This window comes from Emys orbicularis, chromosome 6, assembly GCF_028017835.1.
Source record: "Emys orbicularis isolate rEmyOrb1 chromosome 6, rEmyOrb1.hap1, whole genome shotgun sequence".
Classification (NCBI taxonomy): Eukaryota; Metazoa; Chordata; order Testudines; family Emydidae; genus Emys; species Emys orbicularis.
In genome coordinates, this window is record NC_088688.1 from 41,061,318 (window position 1) to 41,086,993 (window position 25,676).

General features: G+C 42.5%; 1 protein-coding gene across 2 annotated transcripts in view; it reads right to left on the minus strand.

Moving 5' to 3' along the window:
• Nucleotides 1-953: 953 nt before the first annotated feature.
• ADAMTS6 (ADAM metallopeptidase with thrombospondin type 1 motif 6) overlaps nt 954-25,676 on the minus strand; it is a 299,292-nt gene continuing 274,569 nt past the window's right edge. For both annotated transcript variants that reach the window (XM_065406967.1, XM_065406966.1), the window contains exons 21-24: nt 23,260-23,464; nt 17,629-17,805; nt 9,587-9,743; nt 954-1,063 (exon numbers count right to left, since the gene is read on the minus strand). In XM_065406967.1, coding sequence (XP_065263039.1) covers nt 954-1,063; nt 9,587-9,743; nt 17,629-17,805; nt 23,260-23,464 — 649 coding nt within the window. The remainder of the gene's footprint in view (nt 1,064-9,586; nt 9,744-17,628; nt 17,806-23,259; nt 23,465-25,676) is intronic.

Genomic DNA, 25,676 nt, shown 5'->3' on the forward strand with positions numbered 1-25,676 from the left:
TGTAAAACACGACTAGATGCCTCTCTGTGGCTAGTGATGTAAACAATAGTGAATTGGAGTCATAAAATGTAAGCCTATACACTAGTAGTGAAGTATGCAGCACTATGGTCTTCACCACTATTGAAATCTGGCTTCTCCATGGTATTGAAATGTTTTTCCCTTTTAGTGGACATCTCAGATTCACTTGTACAATGGCAAAATGGCTATATATCTGTAGCACAGATTTATCAGCACACTTGTATTTTATGCACACCTGCAATAACTGTTGCACCTCTTAAAACTAAGTTCCTCATGGTTGTTTTGTTTAGTTTAGTTTAATATATGGCTCACAGCAGTGTTCAGCAAATATGAATTACTCCTAAGGGAATTAGGTGGAATGAAGGAAAAAATATAATTTTCTTTACTTCAGATTTATAATTGCTCCTTAAATAACATTTCCAAGCCATTTTATAATTTAAATTGTGATGCTGTGTAATGAGATAAAATAGTTAACATTTTAAGCTATGACTTAAGATTGTTTGATTCTTCTTTACTTCCATAGTAGACCAAGTCATAACAGCTACATTTTAAACAGTTTTAAATATAAATGGATTCAGTGTCATTGCTAAGTCCATAATAAAAATTACTTTAATGGTCCAAGGAGGTAAACAGACTATTGGATTTAGTCAAAAGAACACAAATGTTCCACAGTAAGCTATTCTATATGTGTTGTGTGGATCTTTCCAATTTGGCATGCCCTCCTTATACTGTGTCCAGCACTTTGGATGAATAAATCCCACTTCACAGAAGTTAAAATAATATTGAAATCCTGTCAGCTGGGGCTGACCAGTGGTTACGTTTTCCACAGGGTAATGTATTTGCAAGGACCTCAATCCCATTCCGCTGTGTGGCTCTCTTCGATGGACACATTTCCACAATGATATAACAAGGCACTCTCTCTTGCTTTCTGTGGGTCAGTGTCCTTGGCAGGTCTTACAGCACATCTGTCTGAAGTATGCTCGGCTGCAGAACTTGAACTTCAGCACCAGTGGGCAATAAGCCACTTTGTTCACATCTTTGCACTCTGATGATTGAGGGCATAAAAGGGAACAGATTAGACAGACAAATTAAAAAGGTACAAAAGGAAAGCTATTGAGATTTAGCATGCTTCTGCTTTGTCTATCCACCTTCCCTCTGTGTAAATGTTCTTTCTAGTACAGTTTAGCCGATACAGTATATTTTAAAAAGTAATTAAAATATTTGCAGGTCTTCTCTCTCAGACGTTTATAAGTATGCCCACTTTGTGTTGAAAGAATCACCATTTGTTGGGATAAGTGATCACATTAGACAGCTAAGAAATATGAGTCGTTCTTATATTTTTATAGCTTCTTTCTCAGAAGTTATTTTATTCATCAATGAAAGGTTATCCAAAATCTAGCCTGGGTTGCATTGTTTGGTACCATGTCTGTGCATTTATAAGATTCCCTGAAGTAGAACATGCATTACCACTAGCAGCGACTGGGAAAATGAACAGTATTAGTAAAGGTATTAGCAGTGTGAGTTCACTGACTGTACAGCACAGCATGGCATTGTGAGTTTTACTGTAGGTTTTGTTCTTCTGCATCAACACTTTATATTCTGCAGGGAGACAAGCCATTTCTACACCTGTAACTCACAGCCATATAAGGGCTTTTTCTTAGTTAGGCCTACATTCATAAAAGGAGTTAGATGCCTAACTGCCACTTTAGATGCTTAAATCCCAGAATCAGGCCCCACTGGTACTCACAAAATCCTGGTCAGCTGTGACTGAAACCTGTAGGTACCTAGACTCGCTTGGCACCTACATTTCTGCAGTAAAAGTTCCCTATGTTTCCCCGCCTATGTTTCTGCCTCTGCACATGCACACTGCTGCATCACTCTAGGCGTCCGGATGCCTAAGCCCCAGAGTGATGTACAAACTGGGGAAAGATAAATGTTTCTCCATTCTTTGGCAAAAAGCCTTGCCTCCTTTATTGGAGTTAGTGGAATCCCCCTCATTAGAAGTTTTTAAGAACAGATTGGACAAGCACCTGTCAGGAATGGTCTAGGTTTACATGGTCCTGCCTCAAGAGCATGGGGCTGGACTTGATGACTTCTCGAGGACCCTTCCAAACCTACATTTCTCGGATTCAATGATTCAGTGTGGGGTTGCATGCATTTTAACCAAGTAGAATTTGTCCCAAGGCTTCATAATATTTCCAGAATCTCCATTCCACCTTTCTTTGCTTTACCCTCTCTATGGACACACACGAGCCTAGTTCAGCAAGTGGCTATTTGGATGACGGTGGACACAGTACTTTGGAAGCTTCTCACAGCTATTGTTTTAAAAAACAGTTTTGAACTAGATATGTGATTGATGAAATAGCCTCTTCTGCATGGGATTGTAGTTATAGGGAAGTGGTTTAGCAGAGCCATTCTTATTCCTTGTGGGAACGATATCCACAGAACCCACTGTTACTTAATCACCAGTAAACCACAAATATTAACCACTCCTTTCGTGAACTCTGTGACCAGATCAGAATATACCATGAGATTAAGTGTTACACAGCAGCAATATATACAAAATGACATGGTGTTTTCAGCTACTGAGACTGCAAAGATGCACCACATAAACTATAAGGAAATCTGAAACTGCATAAAAGAAGACAAAATGGCATTCAGGTAGAGTTTTAGGTGACCTTGGAAGTCTGGATTCAGCTGCCATGTGTACTTAGAAAATAAAATCATTCTGAATAATATTTCAAAAGTCATGGTATATTCTGTCAGTAATTCACTTCTAACAACAAATATAATGTTACCCTTATCAGTGACAATTTGTCAAAACCTGGCCTACTATGCTCTAACTCTCCAATGAAGGGCTTGCAGAAACAAAGAGATCAAGCGGATGTTAAATGTGACAAGAAGTATCATTGCTTTCTTTTTCTCATTCTCATAACCTTACAATTTTGACTCTGCTCTTTCATGTACTGCTAGTTACAATTTCCCAGACAAAAATGGCTCTGAACTTTATCAAGATGACTGTGACACAGGCTGCCAGATACAAACACACCAAATAGAACATAAGAATGGTCAGACCGAGTCAGACCAGTGGTCCATCTAGCTCAGTGTCCTATCTTCTGACACTGGCCAGTGCCAGATGCTTCAGAGAGAATGAACACAACAGGGCAATTTTGAGTGATTCATCCTATTGCCCAGTCCCAGCTTCTGGCAAGCAGAGGTTTAGGAACACCTGGAGCTTGGCATTGCATCCCTGACCATCTTTGCTAATAGCCATTCAGGGACCTACCCTCCATTAACTTAGCTAATTATTTTTTGAACCCAGTTACACATTTTGCTCTTCACAACATTCCCCTGGCAACAAATTCCACAGGTTGCCTGTGTATTATGTGAAGAAGTACTTCCTTATGTTTGTTTTAAACCTGCTGCTTATTAATTTCATTGTGTGACACCTGATTCTTAAACTATATGAAGGGATAAATAACACTTCCTATTTCATTTTCTCCACACCATTCATGATTTTATAGACCTTTATCATAGCCCCCCCTAGTTGTCTCTAGTCCCAGTGTTTTTAATCTCTCCTCATATGGAAGATGTTCCATACCCCTAATCATTTTTGTTGCCCTTCTCTGAACTTTTTCCAATTTTAATTGTGGTAGAGAGAGAGTGCCTGAGACATAAGCCCTTGCATCAGAGGCTCGATGTGAGGCCTGAACTAAAGTAGTGATCAAGCCTTGCTAATATAAAGCAAAGTTAGCAAGAGACAGGCTGTGAGCAGGCTCACAGAATCTGGCAAAAATAGGGCTGGTATTGCAAAAACACACACATTCCTGAGAAGTGGTAGGCACAGGACGCTTGTGTAAACACATTCCAGAAGGGTGGTACCAGAACACCCCAATACCAAGTTGGTACAAACACATTCCCCAAAGACAACAGGAACATGTTGACCTCTTTTAAAGATAAGGTCAGGATGAAAGTGTGATGGATAGAGATTATTTGATTGAACCAACATGTACAATGTAATGGGTGGCAACTAACCCCATCAGAGGGGCAATACATATCTTGTTTGTATTGGTGTATAAAATGGAGTCTCAAAGGGAGTGTCTTTGGCCAGCTTAGGGGCAGTGGAAAATTCCACCATTGATGAGCTGCATCCATTTTTATAGGCATACATGTGTTAGTGGTTCTGTAGAGTCTACGGAATACTAGGACTGTGCTTCGTCAACAATAAACCTGACCTGGTGCCTTCGCTACTAATGGGTCTGTGGTTATTGGGCAGTTCAATTGGAGCCTGCTGTATGGGCTATCTGGCCAGAACCAGTGCAGCACGCAGAAAGAACACACACACAGCCAACAGCTGATGACACTTATCTTTTTTGAGATGGGTTGATCAGGACTGCATGCAGTATTCAAGATGTAGGTGTTCCATGGAATTATATAGTGTCATATTGATATTTTCTGTCTAATCCTTTCCTAGTGGTTCCTAACATTGTTAGCTTTTTTGACTGCCACTGAATACTGAGTGGATGTTTTCAATGCCTCCAAGATCTCTTTCTTGAGTGGTAACAGCTTTTTGTATGTATACTTGGGATTATGTTTTCTAATGTGCATTACTTTACACTTATCAACATGACAATTCATCTGCTGTTTGGTTGCCCAGTCACCCAGTTTTGTGAAATCCCTTTGTAACTCTTCACACTCAGCTTTGGACTTCGCTATCTTGAGTAATTTTGTATCATCTGCAAACGTTGCCACCTCACTGTTTACCCTTTTTCATATCATTTATGAATATGTTGAACAACACTGATCCCAGTACACATCCTTGGGAGACCTTGCTATTTACCTCTCTCCATTGTGAAAACTGACCAGTTATTCTCACCCTTTGTTTCCTATCTTTTAACCAGTTAGTGATCCATGAGAGCAACTTCCCTCTTATCCAGGGCCAGCTTCAGCTTTTTTGCCGCCCCAAGCGGCGAAGCGGGGGGAAAAAAAGATAAAGCCGCCATTGGCGGCACTTCGGCGGCAGCTCTACCGCACTGCTTCATTCTTCGGCGGCAGGTCCTTCGCTCCGAGAGGCACTAAGGGACCTGCCGCCGAATTGCCCCCGAAGACCCGGACGTGCCGCCCCTTTCCATTGGCCACCCCAAGCACCTGCTTTCTTCGTTGGTGCCTGGAGCCGGCCCTGCTCTTATCCCATGATGGCTTAGCTTGTTTAAGAGCCTTTGGTGTTGAAACATGTCAAAGACTTTTTGAAAGTTAAACTACACTATAACAACTGGATCTCTCTTGTCCACATGCTTGTTGACACCCTCAAAAATTCTAATAAATTGGTGAGGCATGACTTCCCTTTACAAAAGCCATGTTGACTCTTCCCCAACATATCGTGTTCATCTATGTATCTGATAATTCTGTTCTTTACTATAATTTCAACCAATTTGCCTGGTACTAAAATTAGGCTTACCAGCCTGTAATTGCCAGTATCTCCTCTGGAGCCCTTTTTTATAAATTGCATTACATTAGCTATTCTCCAGTCATCTGGTGTAGAGACTGATTTAAGCAATAGGCTACATATAATAATTAGTAGTTCTACAATTTCATATTTAAGTTCCTTCAGAACTCTTGGGTGAATACCATCTGGTCTTGATGACTTATTACAGTTTTTCAATTTGTTCCAAAACCACCTCTACTGAAACCTCAATCTGGGAGAGTTCCTCAGATTTGTCATCTAAAAAGACTGGCTCAGATGTGGCAATCTCCCTTGCATCCTCTGCAGTGAAGACCAATACAAAGAATTAATTTAGATTCTCCAAGACAGCTTTGTCTTCCTCAGAGCTTCTTTAGTACCTCCAACATCCAGTAGCCCCACTGATTGTTAGGTAGGCTTCCTGCTCCTGATGTACTTAAAAATGTTTGCTGTTAGTTTTTGTGTATTTTTGCTAGTTGCTCTTCAAATTCTTTTTCAGCTTTCTGAATGATACTTTTACATTGGACTTGCCAGAGTTTATGCTCCTTTCTATTTTCCTCAGTAGGATTTGACTTCCAATTTTTGAACGATTTCTTTTTGCCTCTAACTGCCTCTTTTACTCGGTTGTTTAGCCCTGGTGGAAAATTTTACTCCTCTGATTTTTTTCTTTTTTTCTTTGGGGTATACATTTTCTCTGAGGCTCTCTTATGGCGTTTTTACAGAGTTTCTATGTGGCTTACAGGCATTTCACTCTTGTAACAGTTCCTTTTAATTTCTATTTAACTACCTTCCTCACTGTTGTGTAGTCCCCCTTTTTGAAATTAAATGCTACTATGGTGAATTTCTTTGGTAATTTTCCTCCTGGGTTTAACAGGCCAATGCTCAAACCACTGAGCTATCCCTTTTAAAAAAGCAAACTGAACAAATAAATTCCACCGTGTGGCATCATATTGACAGCCGCATGGATCATCAACTTGGAACCCATTAATTATTAGTATAATTATTATAATTATTATTTGTATTATCATTGTATCTATGAGCCCCAGTCATGGACCAGTATCCCATTGTGCTAGGTGCTGTACAAACACAGAACAAAAAGACAGTTCCCCATAGAGCTTAACATCTCAGTATAAGACAAGAGGCAACAGATGGGTTCAGACAGCCTGGCTGGGGAGTACAAGGTAGCAATGTCAGCATTATAGTCAGAGGTCCCAGCATGCCAGCAGCCTAACCACTGTCACGATTTAAGTAGGGAGTTGAAGAAACCTTTAGGTCCACTGTGCAGTCCTCTGTCACTTGAGCTAATGGAGTAACTGATAGCGGTAGTAGATCATCATCCTCTATGTGGACCAGCACTAGAGGGGGATGAGACACTTTGCCAGTGGGTTTCACAGACATTTGCTGAGAGCAAAGGAATGGTGAATCTCAGGAATTTTGGGTCAAATCCCTCCCCCTGCAGTTTCCCATTCCCAATGGCTCCCAGTCTCAATCTTCCTCCCTGGGCTCCTCAACTAATTTCAGTATCCGCCTGCCCCTGGGTCCTTGTCCCAGTCTCTTTGCTTACACAGTCCTAGTTCTCCCCCTGCACCCTGGCTCTTCATCAAATCTATCTCCTCTTTCCCCTACCTCCTTCTCCTTACCCCACTGGTTCTCGGTCCCACTTTACTTGCCTAGAGAGTCTCAGTTTCCCCCAGCTCTTCACCCAATCTCAGTCTCCTCCTTCCACCTACTGGCTCCCAATCCCTACCTGTTTCCCTCCCTGGCTGCTAGTCCCAGTCTCCTTGTCTAGATAGTCCCCGTCTCCCCCACCATCCCAGCTCTCAGGTTCCCTCTTCTTACCCACGAGCTTCCACTCCAAACTTCTGCCCCCGTCTCTGGTCCAGTCCCAATGTACACTCCTGCCCCATCCCTAGGTCTAATTATTATCTCCTCTGCATTTGAATCTAGCATCCTCCTCCTCCACACTTCCTGGAACCAGTAGGGTGGCCACTGAATGCATAAGAAAGACAGGCACCCTGCTCTCAGTTCAGGTGCCTGGACTCAAACCTGGAACAACCTGCTGTAGCCCAGAGCTTTAATTAAATGGAAAGTTCTGCTCAGTTCCAGGCTGATGGACTCTTTGGGAAATTTAGCTGCTAAAATCAAAGATGTTTCTATTGAGCATGTGCAAACAACAATTTTTAAACATTTTATGATTTGGTGAATTTGAGCAGATTTTCATCATAACTACAACAGGAACATCCCTGACATAAAAGGCCACCCCCCTGCCAAATTTCAAGTCCCTACTCCAAAGCATGGGAGTGCTAGTAATTTTCAAATATTTTATTTCCATGGACTAAACAATGTATCGTCCCCTAGCCTCATTCTCGCAAATGGCTGAACTGCTTTGGCTGAAAATTTCAAAAACAATTCAGCCTGAGGAAGAAACCCAGGATGCAAAATTTTAGCCCAATCTGTTGAAGTTTGGCACAATTATAAGCAACTGAAATCATGGTCTTATAGGGAAAAGTGTTGGGTAACCTTAATAATAGGTGGTGCTACCAGCCCTGCCCATTCCCAGACAAAAAATATTATATATATATGGAGATATACCTATCTCATAGAACTGGAAGGGACCCTGAAGGGTCATCAAGTCCAGCCCCCTGCCTTCACTAGCAGGACCAAGTACTGATTTTGCCCCAGATCCCTAAGTGGCCCCCTCAAGGATTAAACTCACAACCCTGGGTTTAGCAGGCGAATGCTCAAACCACTGAGCTAATATGTTAAAATGAAGTTAAGGTTGAGAGTACATATGACCAAATTAGGGTAAAAATCACTATAGCCATGTAAATATGCCAAAACAAGCATTATAAACAAAGGAAATGCACAGTTAAAGTTAACAAAAAAGAACAGCAAACAGGTGAATGTATGGAAACACAGTTAAGGAATGCATGCAATCTTAGCTCTGACCCATAGTGATGCCATGTGGTCCCAGGTTACATTAAACCTATTTTTAAAGACCCACTAGATATTTTCATTTTTTCTCGTATGGCGTCACCACTTGGTTAATGTTATTGGGTGAGTGGTATTCGATGGATAAGGAGTACACTTTCCACTCTTTCTGCCTTGCTATGTATTCTAGGACTGACTGTTTAAAATCTCAAATATCTTATTGCAAGAGGTAGGTGGTTACAAAATTCTACCACTAGTCTCTCAGGCTACCAGAACAATCATCAGTTTTGCTAATGCTTTCATTGATATCTTACATACACAAGAAACCTTGATGGTTCCTTGAATATATGACGTTTCTGTATGTAATAGAAGATCCCACTAATACATATATCAAGAGAGACTGAAACATTTATGGAGCAAAATGTGTATATTGTTAATTCATCCATGACATTGCTAAGTATGAATTGCGGGAATGAGGTGGTGTAGCAGTCCAGAACATTGTTTTTATAAAGTGTGTGTTTGTTTTGTGTTGTTATTCAGAATTTATTTTATGTATAAGTTTGTCTAACTGTTTTAAAATCAGTAGAGACATTATATTTTTAAAACCATTAATGTTTTGGTGATGTATTGCAAAGTCAATGGCAAAACTCTCATGGAATTTACTAGGGCCGGGACTTTCACCCATAGTCTCTGCCCCAAAGAGTTTGCCCCTGAAAGCAAATGTTACCAAACATAATAGGAAAAATACATAGAAAATGCATTAAAAAGTAAAATGGGCCAAGGCCAGTGCACTGTGGTGGTCATATGGGATCATAAAGAGTAGAAATGTCTTGCTAAAACTGCAATGTAAGTGCCATGGTTTTCATTAAACCAACAGTTGCCACATGGTGGTAGCTGCAGCATCTCAGTTCTTCCACACACCGAGAGAAAAAAAGAGTGTGATATATCAATGGTAACTGCTGGTAAATGTTGCCTTTTTAATGATGACTGCTGTATGATATTTGTATTTGCACAGTGGTCTCCAAATTAGAACTGGCTGACTAATGAAAAAAATATTTGTAGATAAATCATTCAATGATTGATTGGGCAAAAAATAATTAAATACATAATTCATGAATATTAGTCATTCAGCTCTACTCTTTTCAGGGATGAAATACATTAAGAAGCCAAACTCACCTTCCGTGTTGGAAATGGGAGTACTGTCACATTTGCTTTCACACTGTTGCATTGATGGAGGTCGAACAGTTTCTAGACACTCACTGGATGCTTGTCCAGTATATGAGAGACACTGCACTGTTCGCATCTGTTGTCCCAGACCACATTGTGCAGAACACTAAGGAAAAGAGAGAAATCAGGATAACAAGTCTGGTCAAATTTTAAAATATAAACAAGATAGCAGAAGAGTGAACAGGGATGGCATAGACATAAAATGGAAAAAATAAAGCCACTGAGGACATGTGTTCCAGAATAGATTATTCTATGGACATGTAGTGGTTAGAAAAAACATTGGGCAAGGATAGCATATACAGCATTTCTCAGCACCTCCTTTGGCTAATACAGCAAAGGGCACTCATAAACAGTTTAGGATTTTGCATTTCTAACAGTATATCCAAGCATCTGGCTTACAAAGGAGATGAAGAACAATGCAATACTAGGTCCCTGAATCAACCCAGAGCTGAGTCTGAGAATTCTACTTTACCCTACCTTAGGTTTTTGTCTATAACAACACTAATGGCTTGTCCATACAAACACTTCACAGCAAGCTGTGGTGTAAATCTACCTTGCACTACCATTTCAAAACGGGGTGGATTAAAGCACTCTAGGGAATATTTAGTGTGCAGCAGGCTAATAAGAAGCTTGCTGCAAGTTAAGTGCTCATATAAACAACCCCTAAGACATCATCTCTGAATGTAGTTACTCTTTTACCGCAGATCACAGAAAAAAATATAAAGGGAACAAGAATTTGAATCTCCCTGCTAGTTTCCTTGGGAGACCTCTGTCATTGGGGATAGAAATATTGAGGTATTCATCAATATTTCAAAACAATGTGCTAAACCATCTCAGAGAAAGTAAGAGACAACAGAATTTTCCAATCCCTGCATAAAACCAATAGCCTTTACGTTGCCCGCTTCTGTGAAACATAGTGAATAAATAAAAATAAAATGGGCAAAATAATATACCGTAGATAAAATGCAGTGATCTATCTCACCCTCTTTTTAAAGGGCAGAAATAGGGCACAAATGTGGTGAGGCCATACAGTGGAAGCATGATTGAAGTCAGGGCTGGCCCTGAGGGTGGACGGGCCCACCAAAGGGGGCGTCGTGCGCAGGGTTTGCCTGATTCCTACCTGACCTGCCAAGAGCCAGCTGGGCTGGCAGAGGTGGCAGGCAGGCAGGCGGAGCAGCAGCATCTGGAGCTGGGGCGAGGGACCCGAGCTGCAAGGGGGCATTTGGATGAAAAGCCGAGCCAGGTGACTCCTCTGGAGCAGGGGTGCCCCTCCTCCCCCCTGTGCCACTGCCGTGTAAATCCACCACTGTTCCTGTCCCCTCCCCACTCCAGACTAGGAGCGTCCTCCTGTCTGCTGTGTGTGTGTGTGGGAGCTGATGTCGGGGTGTCCCTCTCCCGCTGTGTACCCAATCTCCACTGACCTGGGGTGACAGGACAGGGGGAATCTGTGTGTGCTGCTGTCTCTCTGGGTCCAGAGCTGCTGGCAGCTGCTTGTGTCTGAACAAGCCTTCAGGCGCCTGACCCTGAGTGTTTTCTTAAAGAGACAGTGCACTCATACACTCAGGCAATGGCTACACTACGAGGCTTTTAGCGACACGGTTGTGCCGCTACAGCCCTGCCGCTAATCCGCACAGTGTAGCTGCTGTTTGTTGGCAGGAGAGAGCTCTCCTGCTGACAAAAAACTTCCACCCCCCATGAGCGGCAACAGCTTTGTCGGCAGGAAAGCGCTCCCACCGACAAAGCACTGTTCACACCGGCACTTTTCATCAGTAAAACTTTTATCATTCGGGGTGTGGGTGTGTTTTTTTAATACCTCCTGAATGACAAAAGTTTTGCAGACGAAGTGCCAGTGTAGACAAACCCTCTGGCACACACACACACACTCCTCTCAACACACACACACACACACACACTCCCCTCAGTACAACACACACTGTCACACACACACACACACACACACACACTCTGGCACACACTCCCAACACACACACACACACACACACTCTCCCAACACACACACACACACTCCCTCTCACACAGTCCCCCCAATGCACACACCGGGACTCCCTGCATCCAGGTCACTTTCCCCACCTGTGCTGTGAGGCGAGGATTAGGAGCTGCTGCCGCTCTCCTGCCCTCTCCTTATGCAGCCCAGGTGGGGACAGTGACCTGGACACAGGGAGCCCTGACCTCGCTCCTTGCTCCCCGCCACCTCACAGCCCCCTAAGGGTGCGTGGGGCAGAGGAGCACCAGTCCAGTGAGGGGAGTGAGCAGCAATGCCAGCTGCTCCGTCACTGCATCCAGGTCAGTTTTACCATGTGGGTGCAGGAGGAGGATGCAAAGGTTAGGGGCACAGGAGGGGGGCAGGGGTTGGGGTGAAGAGGGCACAGTGCAGGGGTTAGAGGCACAAGGGTTGGGGCACAGGAAGGGGCAGGCTTTGGCGTGAAGAGGGCACAGTGCAGAGGTTAGGGGCACATGAGGGAGGTGCAGGGGGTAAGAATGAAGGAGGTGCAGGGATTGGGACACAGGAGGGGAGTGCAGGGTTGGGGTGAAGAGGGCACAGTGCAGGCATTAGGGGCACATGAGGGAGGTTCAGGGGGTAAGAATGAAGGGGGTGCAGGGATTGGGACACAGGAGGGGAGTCCAGGGTTGGGGTGAAGAGGGCACAGTGCAGGCATTAGGGGCACATGAGGGAGGTTCAGGGTTATGAGTGAAGGAGGGGAGTGCAGGGATTAGGGGTAAAGGGGGCATAGTGCAGGGGCTAGGGATGAAGGGAGGGTGGGGAGTCCATGGGGGCGAGGAGCTATAGGGGGGCACACCATGCCCACGGGGGCCAGGGGCACCAAAATGCAAGTTCGCCCAGGGTGCTATTTTCCATAAGGCCAGCCCTGATTGAAGTAGCCATGCTGTCAGAGGAAAAAAGGACTCATACTCCATGCATGCATACAGCTGGAGTTTCCTTTTCTCACTGATTCCCCAGACGTACAGACGCTTTAGCCTTGCTCACTTCACAACCTACCAATACCCTTCCCATGTAAGGCAGAATAGCTGGAGACTGCTAAGTGAACACAATAAAGAGTTCCCAGAGTCCTCTGTTCCCATTCTTTAAGTCTTTTCAGTAAATACAATGCACGTTTTATTTTCAAGCTCCACTAGGGCATAATTAATGGAAAGTGCAGAGCAATTAATAAAAACAAATAAATAGTAGCTGACAGTGTCCCTTCAAGGATTTAATGATGGACAGAAACCTTCGAGTTTATGTCTCCTATGTGATGTTATTCTAACAGTATCTGTTGTTTTAGACTATTCTTTTAAACAGTAATATGGGGCACCACTGGAACTACTGATCAGGGCAGAAGTATTCATCTCAGCAATAAGGACTCCTACCCGCATATATCCCAACAAGGGGTTTCTTCCAAATAGGCACAGAGTAGCATACAGGCTCTGCACTATTTCCCACAGAAGCCCCAGAACAAGAGGTGTATCATTTGCATGAATAACTGTTGTTATAACTGAGTTGATTCCATGCATTTTAGGGTGGGGGGAGGTGTAACCAATAGTTCTTTTCAAATGGAAATACTTTGGCCATTCCAAAACATGTTTTGCTGCTCTATAACTAAACAATGGCTTAACTGATTTACATCAATTTAAGAGAAATATGCATCTGCACTGATAACATGCATGTCAGCATATGATAGATCCTTAATCTATTAATTAGGGCCAATATGGCCAACTGTTGTTCCCTGAGTACTCCAACTGAATTCAGTGGATCAACTCACATGAAGAGTAAACTACTGATGGAACTACAGTTTCAAGGATCAAGCTCTTACTTAATAACAAGCCATAAATCATACTTTAGATTGCTAAATCTTAATCAAAGAGAGAGCATGTAGCTCTATATATAGCATAACCAAGGTACATTCATTGCCTGAACTGTTCTGCCTATGCTATAACAACTCAAACCACAGTCCTATACTATAGGTAAGCATGCCTCTGTATATAAGATTTAACATGTATCAGAGGGGTAGCCGTGTTAGTCTGAATCTGTAAAAAGCAACAGAGGGTCCTGTGGCACCTTTAAGACTAACAGAAGTATTGGGAGCATAAGCTTTCGTGGGTAAGAACCTCACTTCTTCAGATGCAAGTAATGGAAATCTCCAGAGGCAGGTATAAATCAGTGTGGAGATAACGAGGTTAGTTCAATCAGGGAGGGTGAGGTGCTCTGCTAGCAGTAGAGGTGTGAACACCAAGGGAGGAGAAACTGCTTCTGTAGTTGGATAGCCATTCACAGTCTTTGTTTAATCCTGATCTGATGGTGTCAAATTTGCAAATGAACTGGAGCTCAGCAGTTTCTCTTTGGAGTCTGGTCCTGAAGTTTTTTTGCTGTAAGATGGCTACCTTAACATCTGCTATTGTGTGGCCAGGGAGGTTAAAGTGTTCTCCTACAGGTTTTTGTATATTGCCATTCCTGATATCTGACTTGTGTCCATTTATCCTCTTGCGTAGTGACTGTCCAGTTTGGCCAATGTACATAGCAGAGGGGCATTGCTGGCACATGATGGCATATATAACATTGGTGGACGTGCAGGTGAATGAGCCGGTGATGTTGTAGCTGATCTGGTTAGGTCCTGTGATAGTGCTGCTGGTGTAGATATGTGGGCAGAGTTGGCATCGAGGTTTGTTGCATGGGTTGGTTCCTGAGTTAGAGTTGTTATGGTGCGGTGCGTGGTTGCTGGTGAGAATATGCTTAAGGTTGGCAGGTTGTCTGTGGGCGAGGACAGGCCTGCCTCCCAAGGTCTGTGAAAGTGAGGGGTCATTGTCCAGGATGGGTTGTAGATCACTGATGATGCGTTGGAGAGGTTTAAGCTGAGGGCTGTAGGTGATGGCCAGTGGAGTTCTGTTGGTTTCTTTTTTGGGCCTGTCTTGTAGCAGGAGGCTTCTGGGTACACGTCTGGCTCTGTTGATTTGTTCCTTTATTTCCTTGTGTGGGTATCGTAGTTTTGAGAATGCTTGGTGAAGATCTTGTAGGTGTTGGTCTCTGTCTGAGGGGTTGGAGCAGATGCGGTTGTACCTCAGTGCTTGGCTGTAAACGATGGATCGTGTGGTGTGTCCGGGGTGGAAGCTGGAGGCATGAAGGTAGGCATAGCGGTCGGTGGGTTTTCGGTATAGGGTGGTGTTAACGTGGCCATTGCTTATTTGTACTGTGGTGTCCAGGAAGTGGACCTCCCGTGTAGATTGGTCCAGGCTGAGGTTGATGGTGGGGTGGAAGCTGTTGAAATCATGGTGGAATTCTTCCAGGGTCTCCTTCCCATGGGTCCAGATGATGAAGATGTCATCAATGTAGCGTAGGTAGAGAAGGGGCGTGAGTAGACGAGAGCTGAGGAAGCGTTGTTCCAGGTCAGCCATAAAGATGTTGGCATATTGTGGGGCCATGCGGGTGCCCATAGCGGTGCCACTGGTCTGGAGGTATATATTGTCACCAAATTTGAAATAATTATGTAGAGGCTCTCTACACAAACATCCCACACACAGATGGAATACAAGCTGTCAGGAACAGTATCCCTGATGATGACACAGCACAACTTATTGCCGAGCTCTGCGACTTTATCCTCACGCACAATTATTTCAAATTTGGTGGTATACCTCCAGACGTGTACCCAGAAGCCTCCTGCTACAAGACAGGCCCAAAAAAGAAACCAACAGAACTCCACTGGCCATCACCTACAGCCCTCAGCTTAAACCTCTCCAACGCATCATCAGTGATCTACAACCCATCCTGGACAATGACCCCTCACTTTCACAGACCTTGGGAGGCAGGCTTGTCCTCGCCCACAGACAACCTGCCAACCTTAAGCATATTCTCACCAGCAACCACGCACCGCACCATAACAACTCTAACTCAGGAACCAACCCATGCAACAAACCTCGATGCCAACTCTGCCCACATATCTACACCAGCAGCACTATCACAGGACCTAACCAGATCAGCTACAACATCACCGGCTCATTCACCTGCACGTCCACCAATGTTATATATGCCATCATGTGCCAGCAATGCCCCTCTGCTATGTACATTGGCCAAACTGGACAGTCACTACGCAAGAGGATAAATGGACACAAGTCAGATATCAGGAATGGCAATATACAAAAACCTGTAGGAGAACACTTTAACCTCCCTGGCCACACAATAGCAGATGTTAAGGTAGCCATCTTACAGCAAAAAAACTTCAGGACCAGACTCCAAAGAGAAACTGCTGAGCTCCAGTTCATTTGCAAATTTGACACCATCAGATCAGGATTAAACAAAGACTGTGAATGGCTATCCAACTACAGAAGCAGTTTCTCCTCCCTTGGTGTTCACACCTCTACTGCTAGCAGAGCACCTCACCCTCCCTGATTGAACTAACCTCGTTATCTCCACACTGATTTATACCTGCCTCTGAAGATTTAACATGTTTTTCAAAATCCATAGAAGTCAATTAATGCTGCATTTGTACACCTATTGTCAATGTAAGTCAACCTAGTAATTTTGGTGTAATAATACTACTTCCATTGTACCTTTCAACTAAGGAATTCAATGTACTTTTAAACTATTTATTAAATTATGCCTTGCAACATTTCTGTACACCCCAAAACACTCGCTAGCCTTTTTACATGTGAGTAAACTGAAGCACAGAGGAAAAGAGATAATGCACACCTTCCCATAGTCAACTAGTGGGAAATTCAGATTTAAACTCAGAAGTTCTAATTCCCTATTTCATGCTCTAGTCAATACACAACAGATTGTAATGCTCACTGAATTTCAAATTTCTAACTGCTTTAACATTCACCAGCTCTGGTTAATTGGGATAAAAATTATTAGTAAAGTTTTACTGTTAAATTAGTTCACTGTGGCCAGTATCATTTTTGTTTCTAGTCTGTTTCACATTCTGGCTTACAAGCACTAACACATGCAGGTATTTTGAAAGTCACAAAACGACAGGAGAATATTTTTAAATGTTTTAAATAGAACAAGAAAAAAATCTGAAAAACATTTCTATTCATATTAGTTTTAATAGCTCACTTCATATATGGGATCCTACATGTATATGTATATTTCTCCAGGGATTATGTCAATAAACATTTTTCATGTATCGCACTAGTGGGAACTGGCATGCAGAATCCTGAACTGTGAGCTTGTGGATATTTATAAACCTGAAACTAGCATATGGTGTCTTTTTAGGAATCTGTCAAAATATTGCCATGAATTTTCTCTGGCATGAATCTTACTGCTTCTGTTTGGAAACTATACATGATATCCTTGACCCATAGAAGAGATATAGCACAGGCAGAAGCAGCACAAGTTTCACCACACTGCCAACTCCACCAAACATGGCTGAAACCTTGTCTGGAAGAACCATCTCTAGTAATGAAAGAGTAACAATAACAATAAATAATACTTTGCATGTCAATAGGACTTTTTAATCAAAATTCTCCAATAACTTCATAACAGTAGGTACATATTTTTAACATGGGGAAACTGAGGCAATGATAATTTAAATGACTTGTCCAAGGTCTCACAAGAAGGCAGTGACAGAAGTGGGACTGGACCAAAGGTTTCCTAGCTAGTAGACCATGTTGCCTCTCCTATAAGCACTAGTTCAATCTCTATTCCCATTCAATTTTTTTACTTCTTCTGTAGGATTATGAACAGGTGTGAAAATCAGTGCTAATTACAGAGTTGGGATTATTTTTCCCCACCAACACTTGTCCACTAGGAATTGGACTGAGACTAGTTACTCATTTTATATAAACCAACAGACAGATATCAGAAGGTACCTAGATGTGGGCACTATCACCCCGTGTAACATTCCAATCTGAGACAAAAGAGGATGTCACCTGAGGCATCCCTCGCTCATTTCCAAGAACAAAATATCTTCCTTTTTAGAAACTGCTGATGGATATTAATAGCAAGAAAAGGTAGCAGATAGTTATATGGTCTGTTATTTTACCTGTCCCCAGTCTCCAGTAACCCAGCGAGGAGGGGGGCATCGGCCTAAGCTACAGCGGATGCGGACTGGAGGCTTGCTTTCCTCTTGGCATTGTGCAGCTGGAAATGTTTTTGAAAGGTCACTGCTTTTGCACAGAACAATCCGATGTTTGAATCCTGGACCACATTTTGGAGTGCACTGGAAAAATATGCAAACAAATTTATAGTTACAATTTGAAAAGACAATAAATATTTCAGAAATATTCTTAAGAAAGTATATATTCAGGTACACTTATACCAAACTATGATCACAATTTCCACAAGATCCAAGATGTCCCCTGTCTATCCATAGTAGGGATGAGACCCTCATAAAGTATAAATGAGATTTGCACTCAGATTAGGGTGACCAGATGTCCCGATTTTATAGGGACAGTCCTGATTTTGGGGTCTTTTTCTTATATAAGCTCCTATTACTCCCCACCCCCGTCCCGATTTTTCACACTTGCTGTCTGGTTACCCTAACTCAAATGCTACAATGACGGACACTGAAAATCTTCACAGATACTGAAGTCTTTATAAATGAGATGGTTGGTGATTGATTTTCTTCATCACCGTTTTCTAACATATTTTCCTTCCTATCATTTACCTTATTGTACTGCAACACATTCCTAATTTTCAATGTGTAAGCGAAGTATACCAAGTACATCAGTACTCAGAAAATAAATCCGAGTGCATTTCAGAGATTAATGTGGAATCCACTAGCACACAACTCTCAGCAGAACCAGTGAAAGCCTCTCTCTACATCCCATATAGACTAATAAAATACAGAGGATGGAGGGTGACATACTAGAATACAGCACAAGAAAATTTTCAACATATGTAAAGGTGAGTGCATTAGTGGGGTGTGTAGAAATGAGATTCTTGGACCAAGGTAGGAACTTTCCTCCCTTTCTTCAAGTTGTTACTCTCTCTTCCCCCAGATACTGCCCCTTCTTTTTCCTTTGGTGTTTAGCTGCTTCGCTGGCTCTGATAGCAACGAGGTAATGAAGCAGGAACTTGAATGGAGGCAGGTCTTAAGTCCTCCATGCTCCTTTCTCTTCCTTCTCATTATTCTATCTCCCCTTGCTCCTCCCTTGTTTTGCTACTCTCCATTACCCGTTACTAACCCTAGCAGAGCAGCAAACTGGGAAGAAGATAGGGAAACAGGTACCAAGGGGAAAGAGACAAAGAAGACAGAATAACTTCAAAATTCCACCCAGTGAAGTTCCTGGTACCTGTTTGCCTCCATCATTCAAGTAGGAGATTTTGACAGAGAAGCAGTTTCAGAATTGCTTCAGAATTGCATAATTGCATGTGCATCTCTTTCCTGCAGATTCACCAGTAAGATATTTAGATGGGAATCAGTTTCTGATGGTACACAGGGCCTGTACATAGAATAACCTAAATCTGTCACAATATTTGAATTCCCTTTCTGGTATAAGCAGCTGCAATACATAATACCATAGTATGTGGGAACTCAGAGCAAAATTCACGGGTGAAATAACAAAGGAATTCTACATCCAATCAACGCAGCATATGGCAAACGCCAGAGGGGAAAGATGTAAGCCCCTATCTGTTGTAGCTACTGGGAACAAGAGACAAAAACATCCTTCAGAAAGAAAACTTCCTATGGAGACACAGCCGAAATTCCACTAAATAAGATGAACTACACTTTGTCCCCAGCAATGAAAGTGAAGTAAGGAAATAACAACTAAGTTGCCTACAATAATACTGAATGATCAAAAACCAAAGGCATCACTAGAATTCAACAAAAAGAGTATGGGCTAGTCTACACAGGCAACGCTAAAGCGCTGCCGCGGCAGCGCTTTAACATGGCTTGTGTAGTCACGGCAGAGCGCTGGGAGAGAGCTCTCCCAGCGCTCTAAAAATCCCACCTCCATGAGGGGAGTAGCTCCCAGTGCTGGGGCACTGTCTACACCTGCGCTTTACAGCGCTGAAACTTGCTGTGCTCAGGGCAATGTTTTTTCACACCCCTGAGTGAGAAAGTTGCAGCGCTGTAAATTGCCAGTGTAGACAAGCCCTATGTCTCCAAAGCAAATGAAAAATAAAATGCCCACACAAACAAAAAACTGGGAATAAAGTTTCCCATTACTGCATGCTTTCAGAATGTTTGACTCAGTTAACAAATGGAGGCAAGCATGACTAATGGTAATATGAATGCAAAGGAAGAAATGCTTGTCTAAAAGCATTACTTTAACTCCACTAACCCAAAAGAAGCCTGAATCTATTGTTCCTTTTCTCTAAACAAGCTATTTCTGATTATCAGTTTTCATCAGAGATAAAGAGGTACAACTCCTTGCTTATCTGATGCTCAACAAGCATGTTAGCATATGAATGAGTGCTGGAATTGCTTAGTTTGTGTTCAGAGAAAGTCAGCATTGCAGCAAGTGTGTTAGTTGTTTTTAGTACTGTGGAAGCAGAGAAAGAACTGACAGGAAGGGGATGCAATGCATAACAGTTCGTTAGCAAGAGTTAGGCTAACTGTAACCCTAATAACGCGAGATTTGTAGAAGCGAAAAATGTGTAAGGCAAGTGGAAAAGAACTGTGTAAAAAGTTGTTGCGACCTTGTGTAAATAATGTGTAAATAATATGAAATGTAGACTAAGAGTCTACATTAGTAAGAAAAACCAGATATTAGAATAACCTATGTATAAACAAAATGCAGCTGTTGCTCATTATTGTCTGTAACAAAAGGTATAAATGCTTGCTGTAATTGTTTACCTGTTAAGAGACCTGTTTAGCTCTCTCCCTCTATGCAATTGATAGAGAGAAAATAAAGTATCTAATTTGCTGTACCCAAACAAAAAGTGAGAACTCTGTTATTCTCCGACAGTACAACAACAAAAGCTGAAGAAGAGACTTTACATTCCAAAAGATGACAAGCTTTGACTTAAATGGAAGCAGAAGTGGACATTGCTGCTGCTTTCTATTACAAATATTATGGGATACATCATTTTCATTCTACCCTTAGAAAATAATAAAAAAGTATTATATGCTACATGAAATAAGTATATAATTTTAATATATAATAATTATTTTTCTAGGAAATACTGGATAGAAAAATAAGCACTTTCTCATTATATTAAAAAAGTTCTTACCAGTTGAGACACACCTCCAAGTTACTCTAAGCAGCAATGTATAAATAGAAATATGTTCTTATTTGCTCAGAATCTTGTCAGAGCACCCACCAAGTTTTCTGATTTAACAGTGCTCTAACCCTATTTTGGGTGAGGAAATTTCTGTTCCAAGATATCCTACACAGACCATACAGAAGTTTATATATGGGAGCCATAAAACTCCTGTAGCTGCTCACAGAGTTGGAACATCAGCAGTCCCGGGGAGATGGTTTAGTAAGCAGAATGCAGGTGAAGGAGTCAAAGGTGCCTAATAAATGCAATGTGCTACAATGCTCCACAGTTTATCATGGGGATATTATTATTATTTATTTATATTGTGATATACACACAATGGAAAGATGATTCCTGGTCCCAAAGGGCTTACAATCTAATCAACACCACATAAGTGGACTATAAAAGGTTTTTCTGTCTCTATCTCCTCACTTACTCCCTTCCTCCAATCACCCTTCCTCTTTTTCCCCTCCATTCATCTCTTTCTTCCTACTCATCCTCTTTCTTCTCCAAACTATTCCCCCAAGCCTTGGATTAACTTTTAATGGGGTGGGATGCTCTGTGCCTTCTCTCTCAGGAAGTGGGTGACCAAGTAGGGATTGCTTCCAAGCCCTCCCTCCCCCCGCTTCCGGCTTTGCCACTCCACTTCTAACACCAGCTTGAATTGCAGGGAATAGGCAAGTAGAGAAGAGAGGGGACATAGTACATAAGGGATGACACTGACAGTCTGCCTCCTGGCATGTTTTAAAAACTCACTCACAATCCAGGGGGCTTTTAAGGCCCTGCTCTATACATAGAGATGTTGCTATAGGGAACTGCTTTCTGACAGATATTAAGGATATAAACCAGACACCTTCTTAGGAAAAGTACTCCAGGAAAAAGGGTCATTCTTTTAAGACTGTATAAACCCAGAGACGGGTCAAGATCTGAGCTCTGTGGCTGGCCCATCTTTGTATTGCCCAAATGAATGACAGAAACTTGTGACAAAAAATAGAACCTTTGGAGTCCAAGCAATAGCGTCAGCATAAAGGACTAATGATGATCAGAAGCTTTAAAAAAAAAAAAAAACCTGTAAATTTTGAAAATATTTTTCTGCTCCTAGTTAAAAAACCAATCACACATTTAATGGAAGATCCCCTATGAAACTGAACGAATGCTTGCCCACTACAGCAAAGAAAATAAAATTCTATGTTGGCAAAATTATAAAAAAAATAATTTTTAAGCTAGACACATTTGGTTGGGTTTTTTCCCCCGTAAGTTAGTGGTGGTTTTCACCAGTGGAGAAAATTGTTTTCAATGTTCATATCAATAATTATTAGACATTATACATCACTTAACATCCCAAAACACACCACAATTCTTCACAAGCTGAAATACAAACTATAGAGAGGGATAGCATCACTCTGAAATTAGGCCATCAATGGAAGCAGCTCCACAGCATCTCATAGAATCCTGCATCAATAGTTTATGAGCGGAAGTGATGTACATCATCTGTATATGGTGTGGAGCTGATGGCACTGTTCTACGCAACTTCACCATGGCCCCCAGCATATGGGGTGTGTGTGTGTGTGTGACTGCTGTGCTTCTGTGCTTTGCCTATTTACATATGCCGGAACAGTCCCTGGGAGCTGGAGGCAGGTGTGCCATAACTTAAAACAGCCCTGAGGCTGCTCTAATATAAGATGGGGATCCCACCCTGGAAACTAGGAGTTGCAAAGGAGGTGCACAACCATCTTTGCCACCTTGCCCAAGTAGTGCTCTGCAAAGTTTGAATTCAGCTCAGAACTGGGGCAATGGAATCAATTTCTGTTCTCAGTTGTATGGGTGCACATCCTTTGAATTCAGTAAGGTTGAATCAGCCTAAATTGAATTTAGATCTTGGCTCATACACTAATGGACACTGCCATATTAATAAAAGGTATACTAGCCTCTCTTAGGACTACTGGAGATCCAAGTCTTAGTTCCACCTTTCACATCACCTTACTAAGGTACTTATTTATGATGTTTGCTGGGTTATTTGAGGAAAAATACAGCATTTCTTGTAGCTTTTAATACCTAAGTGCTCAAAAAATCATCATATCCTTTTTTAAGCCATACGCCTGTAAAGAAGCCTCTGGAAACTAAAGTCCCCCTTCTCAATTTATGACTTTGCTGAACCAGGAAGCTACCCCATGCCCACAAACTATTGTGCAGCAGCACTTGTTTTAGCCTTTATTGACTAAACAACATGCCCCATTGGTTACATTATGACAGTAGGGGAAAATTAAAGAACTTTAATGTAATTTTAAACATGTTTAATGTTCTAAATCAGACAGCTACTGATTTCTTATTAATCCTCTGCCTTTAGATGATGATTTCCAGATGACAAGCAGCAATAAAAATGTATTTACATTCAGTGGGAGGAACTCATGACTTGCCCATTGCCAATGAATTAAAAATGCTAATCTGTGTGAAATATCCTTACTTCTGACCAGTCCAAGGCAACCCACTGTGGTGGACAAGACTGATTGTTACAGGGTTCTTTTTCAATAGGCCGGTGTGTTAAACAGTTAATATTGTCCAGTGTCTCCTCTTCAGATGGTCCAATCTTTCTGATACAGAGAACTGTTCGTGTACGTATTCCTCCATCACAGGTCTTACTGCATTCTGACCAATCTCCTATAAACCACCTGTAGAGAGAAAATCAGGAAATTTAAATAACCCATTTCACATATAGAATCATAGAAGTGTAGGACTGGAGGGGACCTCAATAGGTCAACTAGTCCAGTCCCCTGCACTCAAGATAGAACTAAGTAATAACTAGACCATTCCTGACAGGTGTTTGTCTCAAATGGAGAAGATGATTACACAATCATAAAATCCAAACCTTAGTTTAAATTAATAATTCTAAATTATGTTCAATAACATACATGCTCTTCTTAGTAAAATAAAGTATAAGTAAATTAAAGTATAAGTACAAAATAATGCAAGAGCAGTCACAGGGATGGGCATGAGCAATGAGAAGCCAGTGATCTGCTGCTGGCTTAACAGCAGCCTGCTGGCTGCTGCAACCAATTGGGCAGCCTGCTGAAGGCTGGCTGTACTGATGAGGCTGCCTGGGGGATTAGTTCTGCTGCAGGCCCAGATTCCTGACAATAGCCCCCACTCAAGAGTGCTCTCTAGGGACCTCGGGGCCTGGTTTCTCAGGGTAAGCGTGGTGGAAGGCACACAGGAGGTTCAGGGCATGGCAATATTCTGCAGGTTCCCATGAATGTTCGTCTGGGCCGTGACTGTCCCATTTAATTAGTTACTGTAGTTTTCCTTAGACCTCATGGGAGTCTAGAATCTGCCGAACCACATATTCTTCTTGGCCCTGAACAGTTATAGGCAGAAGAGAGGGAGGAGTACGGAGTGGGAAAGGATTCAAGACTAATGGTTTTAGAAGTGAGACATGGAGGCGGGGCGAATCTTGAGGAAATCTGGTAGCTGTAACTTGTATGTACCCAGGTTAATCTGTTTTGTGCTTTGGAAAGGCCACAGGTACTAATGGTCCAGCTTCATGGAGGAACAAGTTGATTGCAGATTCCAGGTGGATAATCACACATCATCCCCAACCCCAATGCCAGGCATACCGTTTGTAGGTTGCCATGGTGACTTCTAACTGCCTCTGAAGTTCTTGGTGACCTGCTGGATGTGGGCCATGAGTTCGGTAACAATGGGCATCATTCTGCAGGATCTGGGTGGTGTCCACCAGTTCTGCTGCTAGTAGGGTCTGTGCTAGCATTGAGGACCCCAGGCCCTAGTTTTAAAGGCTCTCAGTCTGTCAGCCTACCAGGACAAGGGTGATCTAGCCTAGTGGTCGGAGCAAGCATCAGGACCCAAGGACTAGGGTAAGAGCTGGAGTCAGTAGTCAAAAGCCAAAGCCAAGGGTCAAACCAGAGAGCAGGTACTGGAGCAAGCAGGGGTTCAAGGCAGGGGCAGGACAGAGGCAAGGCTGGGTGCAAGGCCGCAGCAGGAGGAACAAGCAGGAGCAGGCACAATGGTGGGCATGAGCATTAAGAAGCCAGTGAGCTGCTGCTGCTGCTGAGTTAAGAGCCAGCCTGTTGGCCCCTGCAGCCAATCAGGTGACATGGCCAATCCGGCAGTCTGCTGCAGGCCAGCTGTACTGATGAGGCTGCCTGGAGACTAGCTCTGCTGCAGACTCCGATTCCTGACAGGCTAATTTAGAACCTCACTCCTCTGATGGTTCCTTAATATGGTGCATTTATCTCTTTGCTTTTTTTGACTGCAACCTTCTCCTGCCACAAATTGTACATATGACCCCATAGAAGGGGCATTTTCCATTATAATGTTTTACTGCATGGGATCCACAGGTTTTCCTTTGCATTTTCTTTGTCTCCTCTGTTTTGTATTTGTTTCCCACAAATTTTGGTGTATTTTTCCTTGTATTTTCATATTTTTGCCTATGCTACTTGGTGAATTATCTGTGTCTGCTCTACTTATGCTCTGCATTTGGATGTGAGCTCGTTCACTAGCTTTGCACATGTCTATAACTCTTTGTAGAGTTAGTGTGGGCTCTCTGAGAATTCTCATTCAAGATCCTGCATCTTTCATCCCTATTACTAATTTATCACATATTTGCTCACCTTTTGATAATCACAAATCAGCCATTTTGTGTAGTTTGGCGATATACTGATCTATTGTTGCTCCAGATTCTCAATCACACTCATTGAAAGAAGAAATTACTCACCTTGTGCAGTAACAATGGTTCTTCGAGATGTGTGTCCCTATGGGTGCTCCATTGTAGGTGTGTCTGAGTCCCTGAACTGCTGACTGGAGAACTTCAATAGTACTGTCAGTTGGGTCTGGACATGCACTGTCTCTCCTTGTGCTGCACCATGA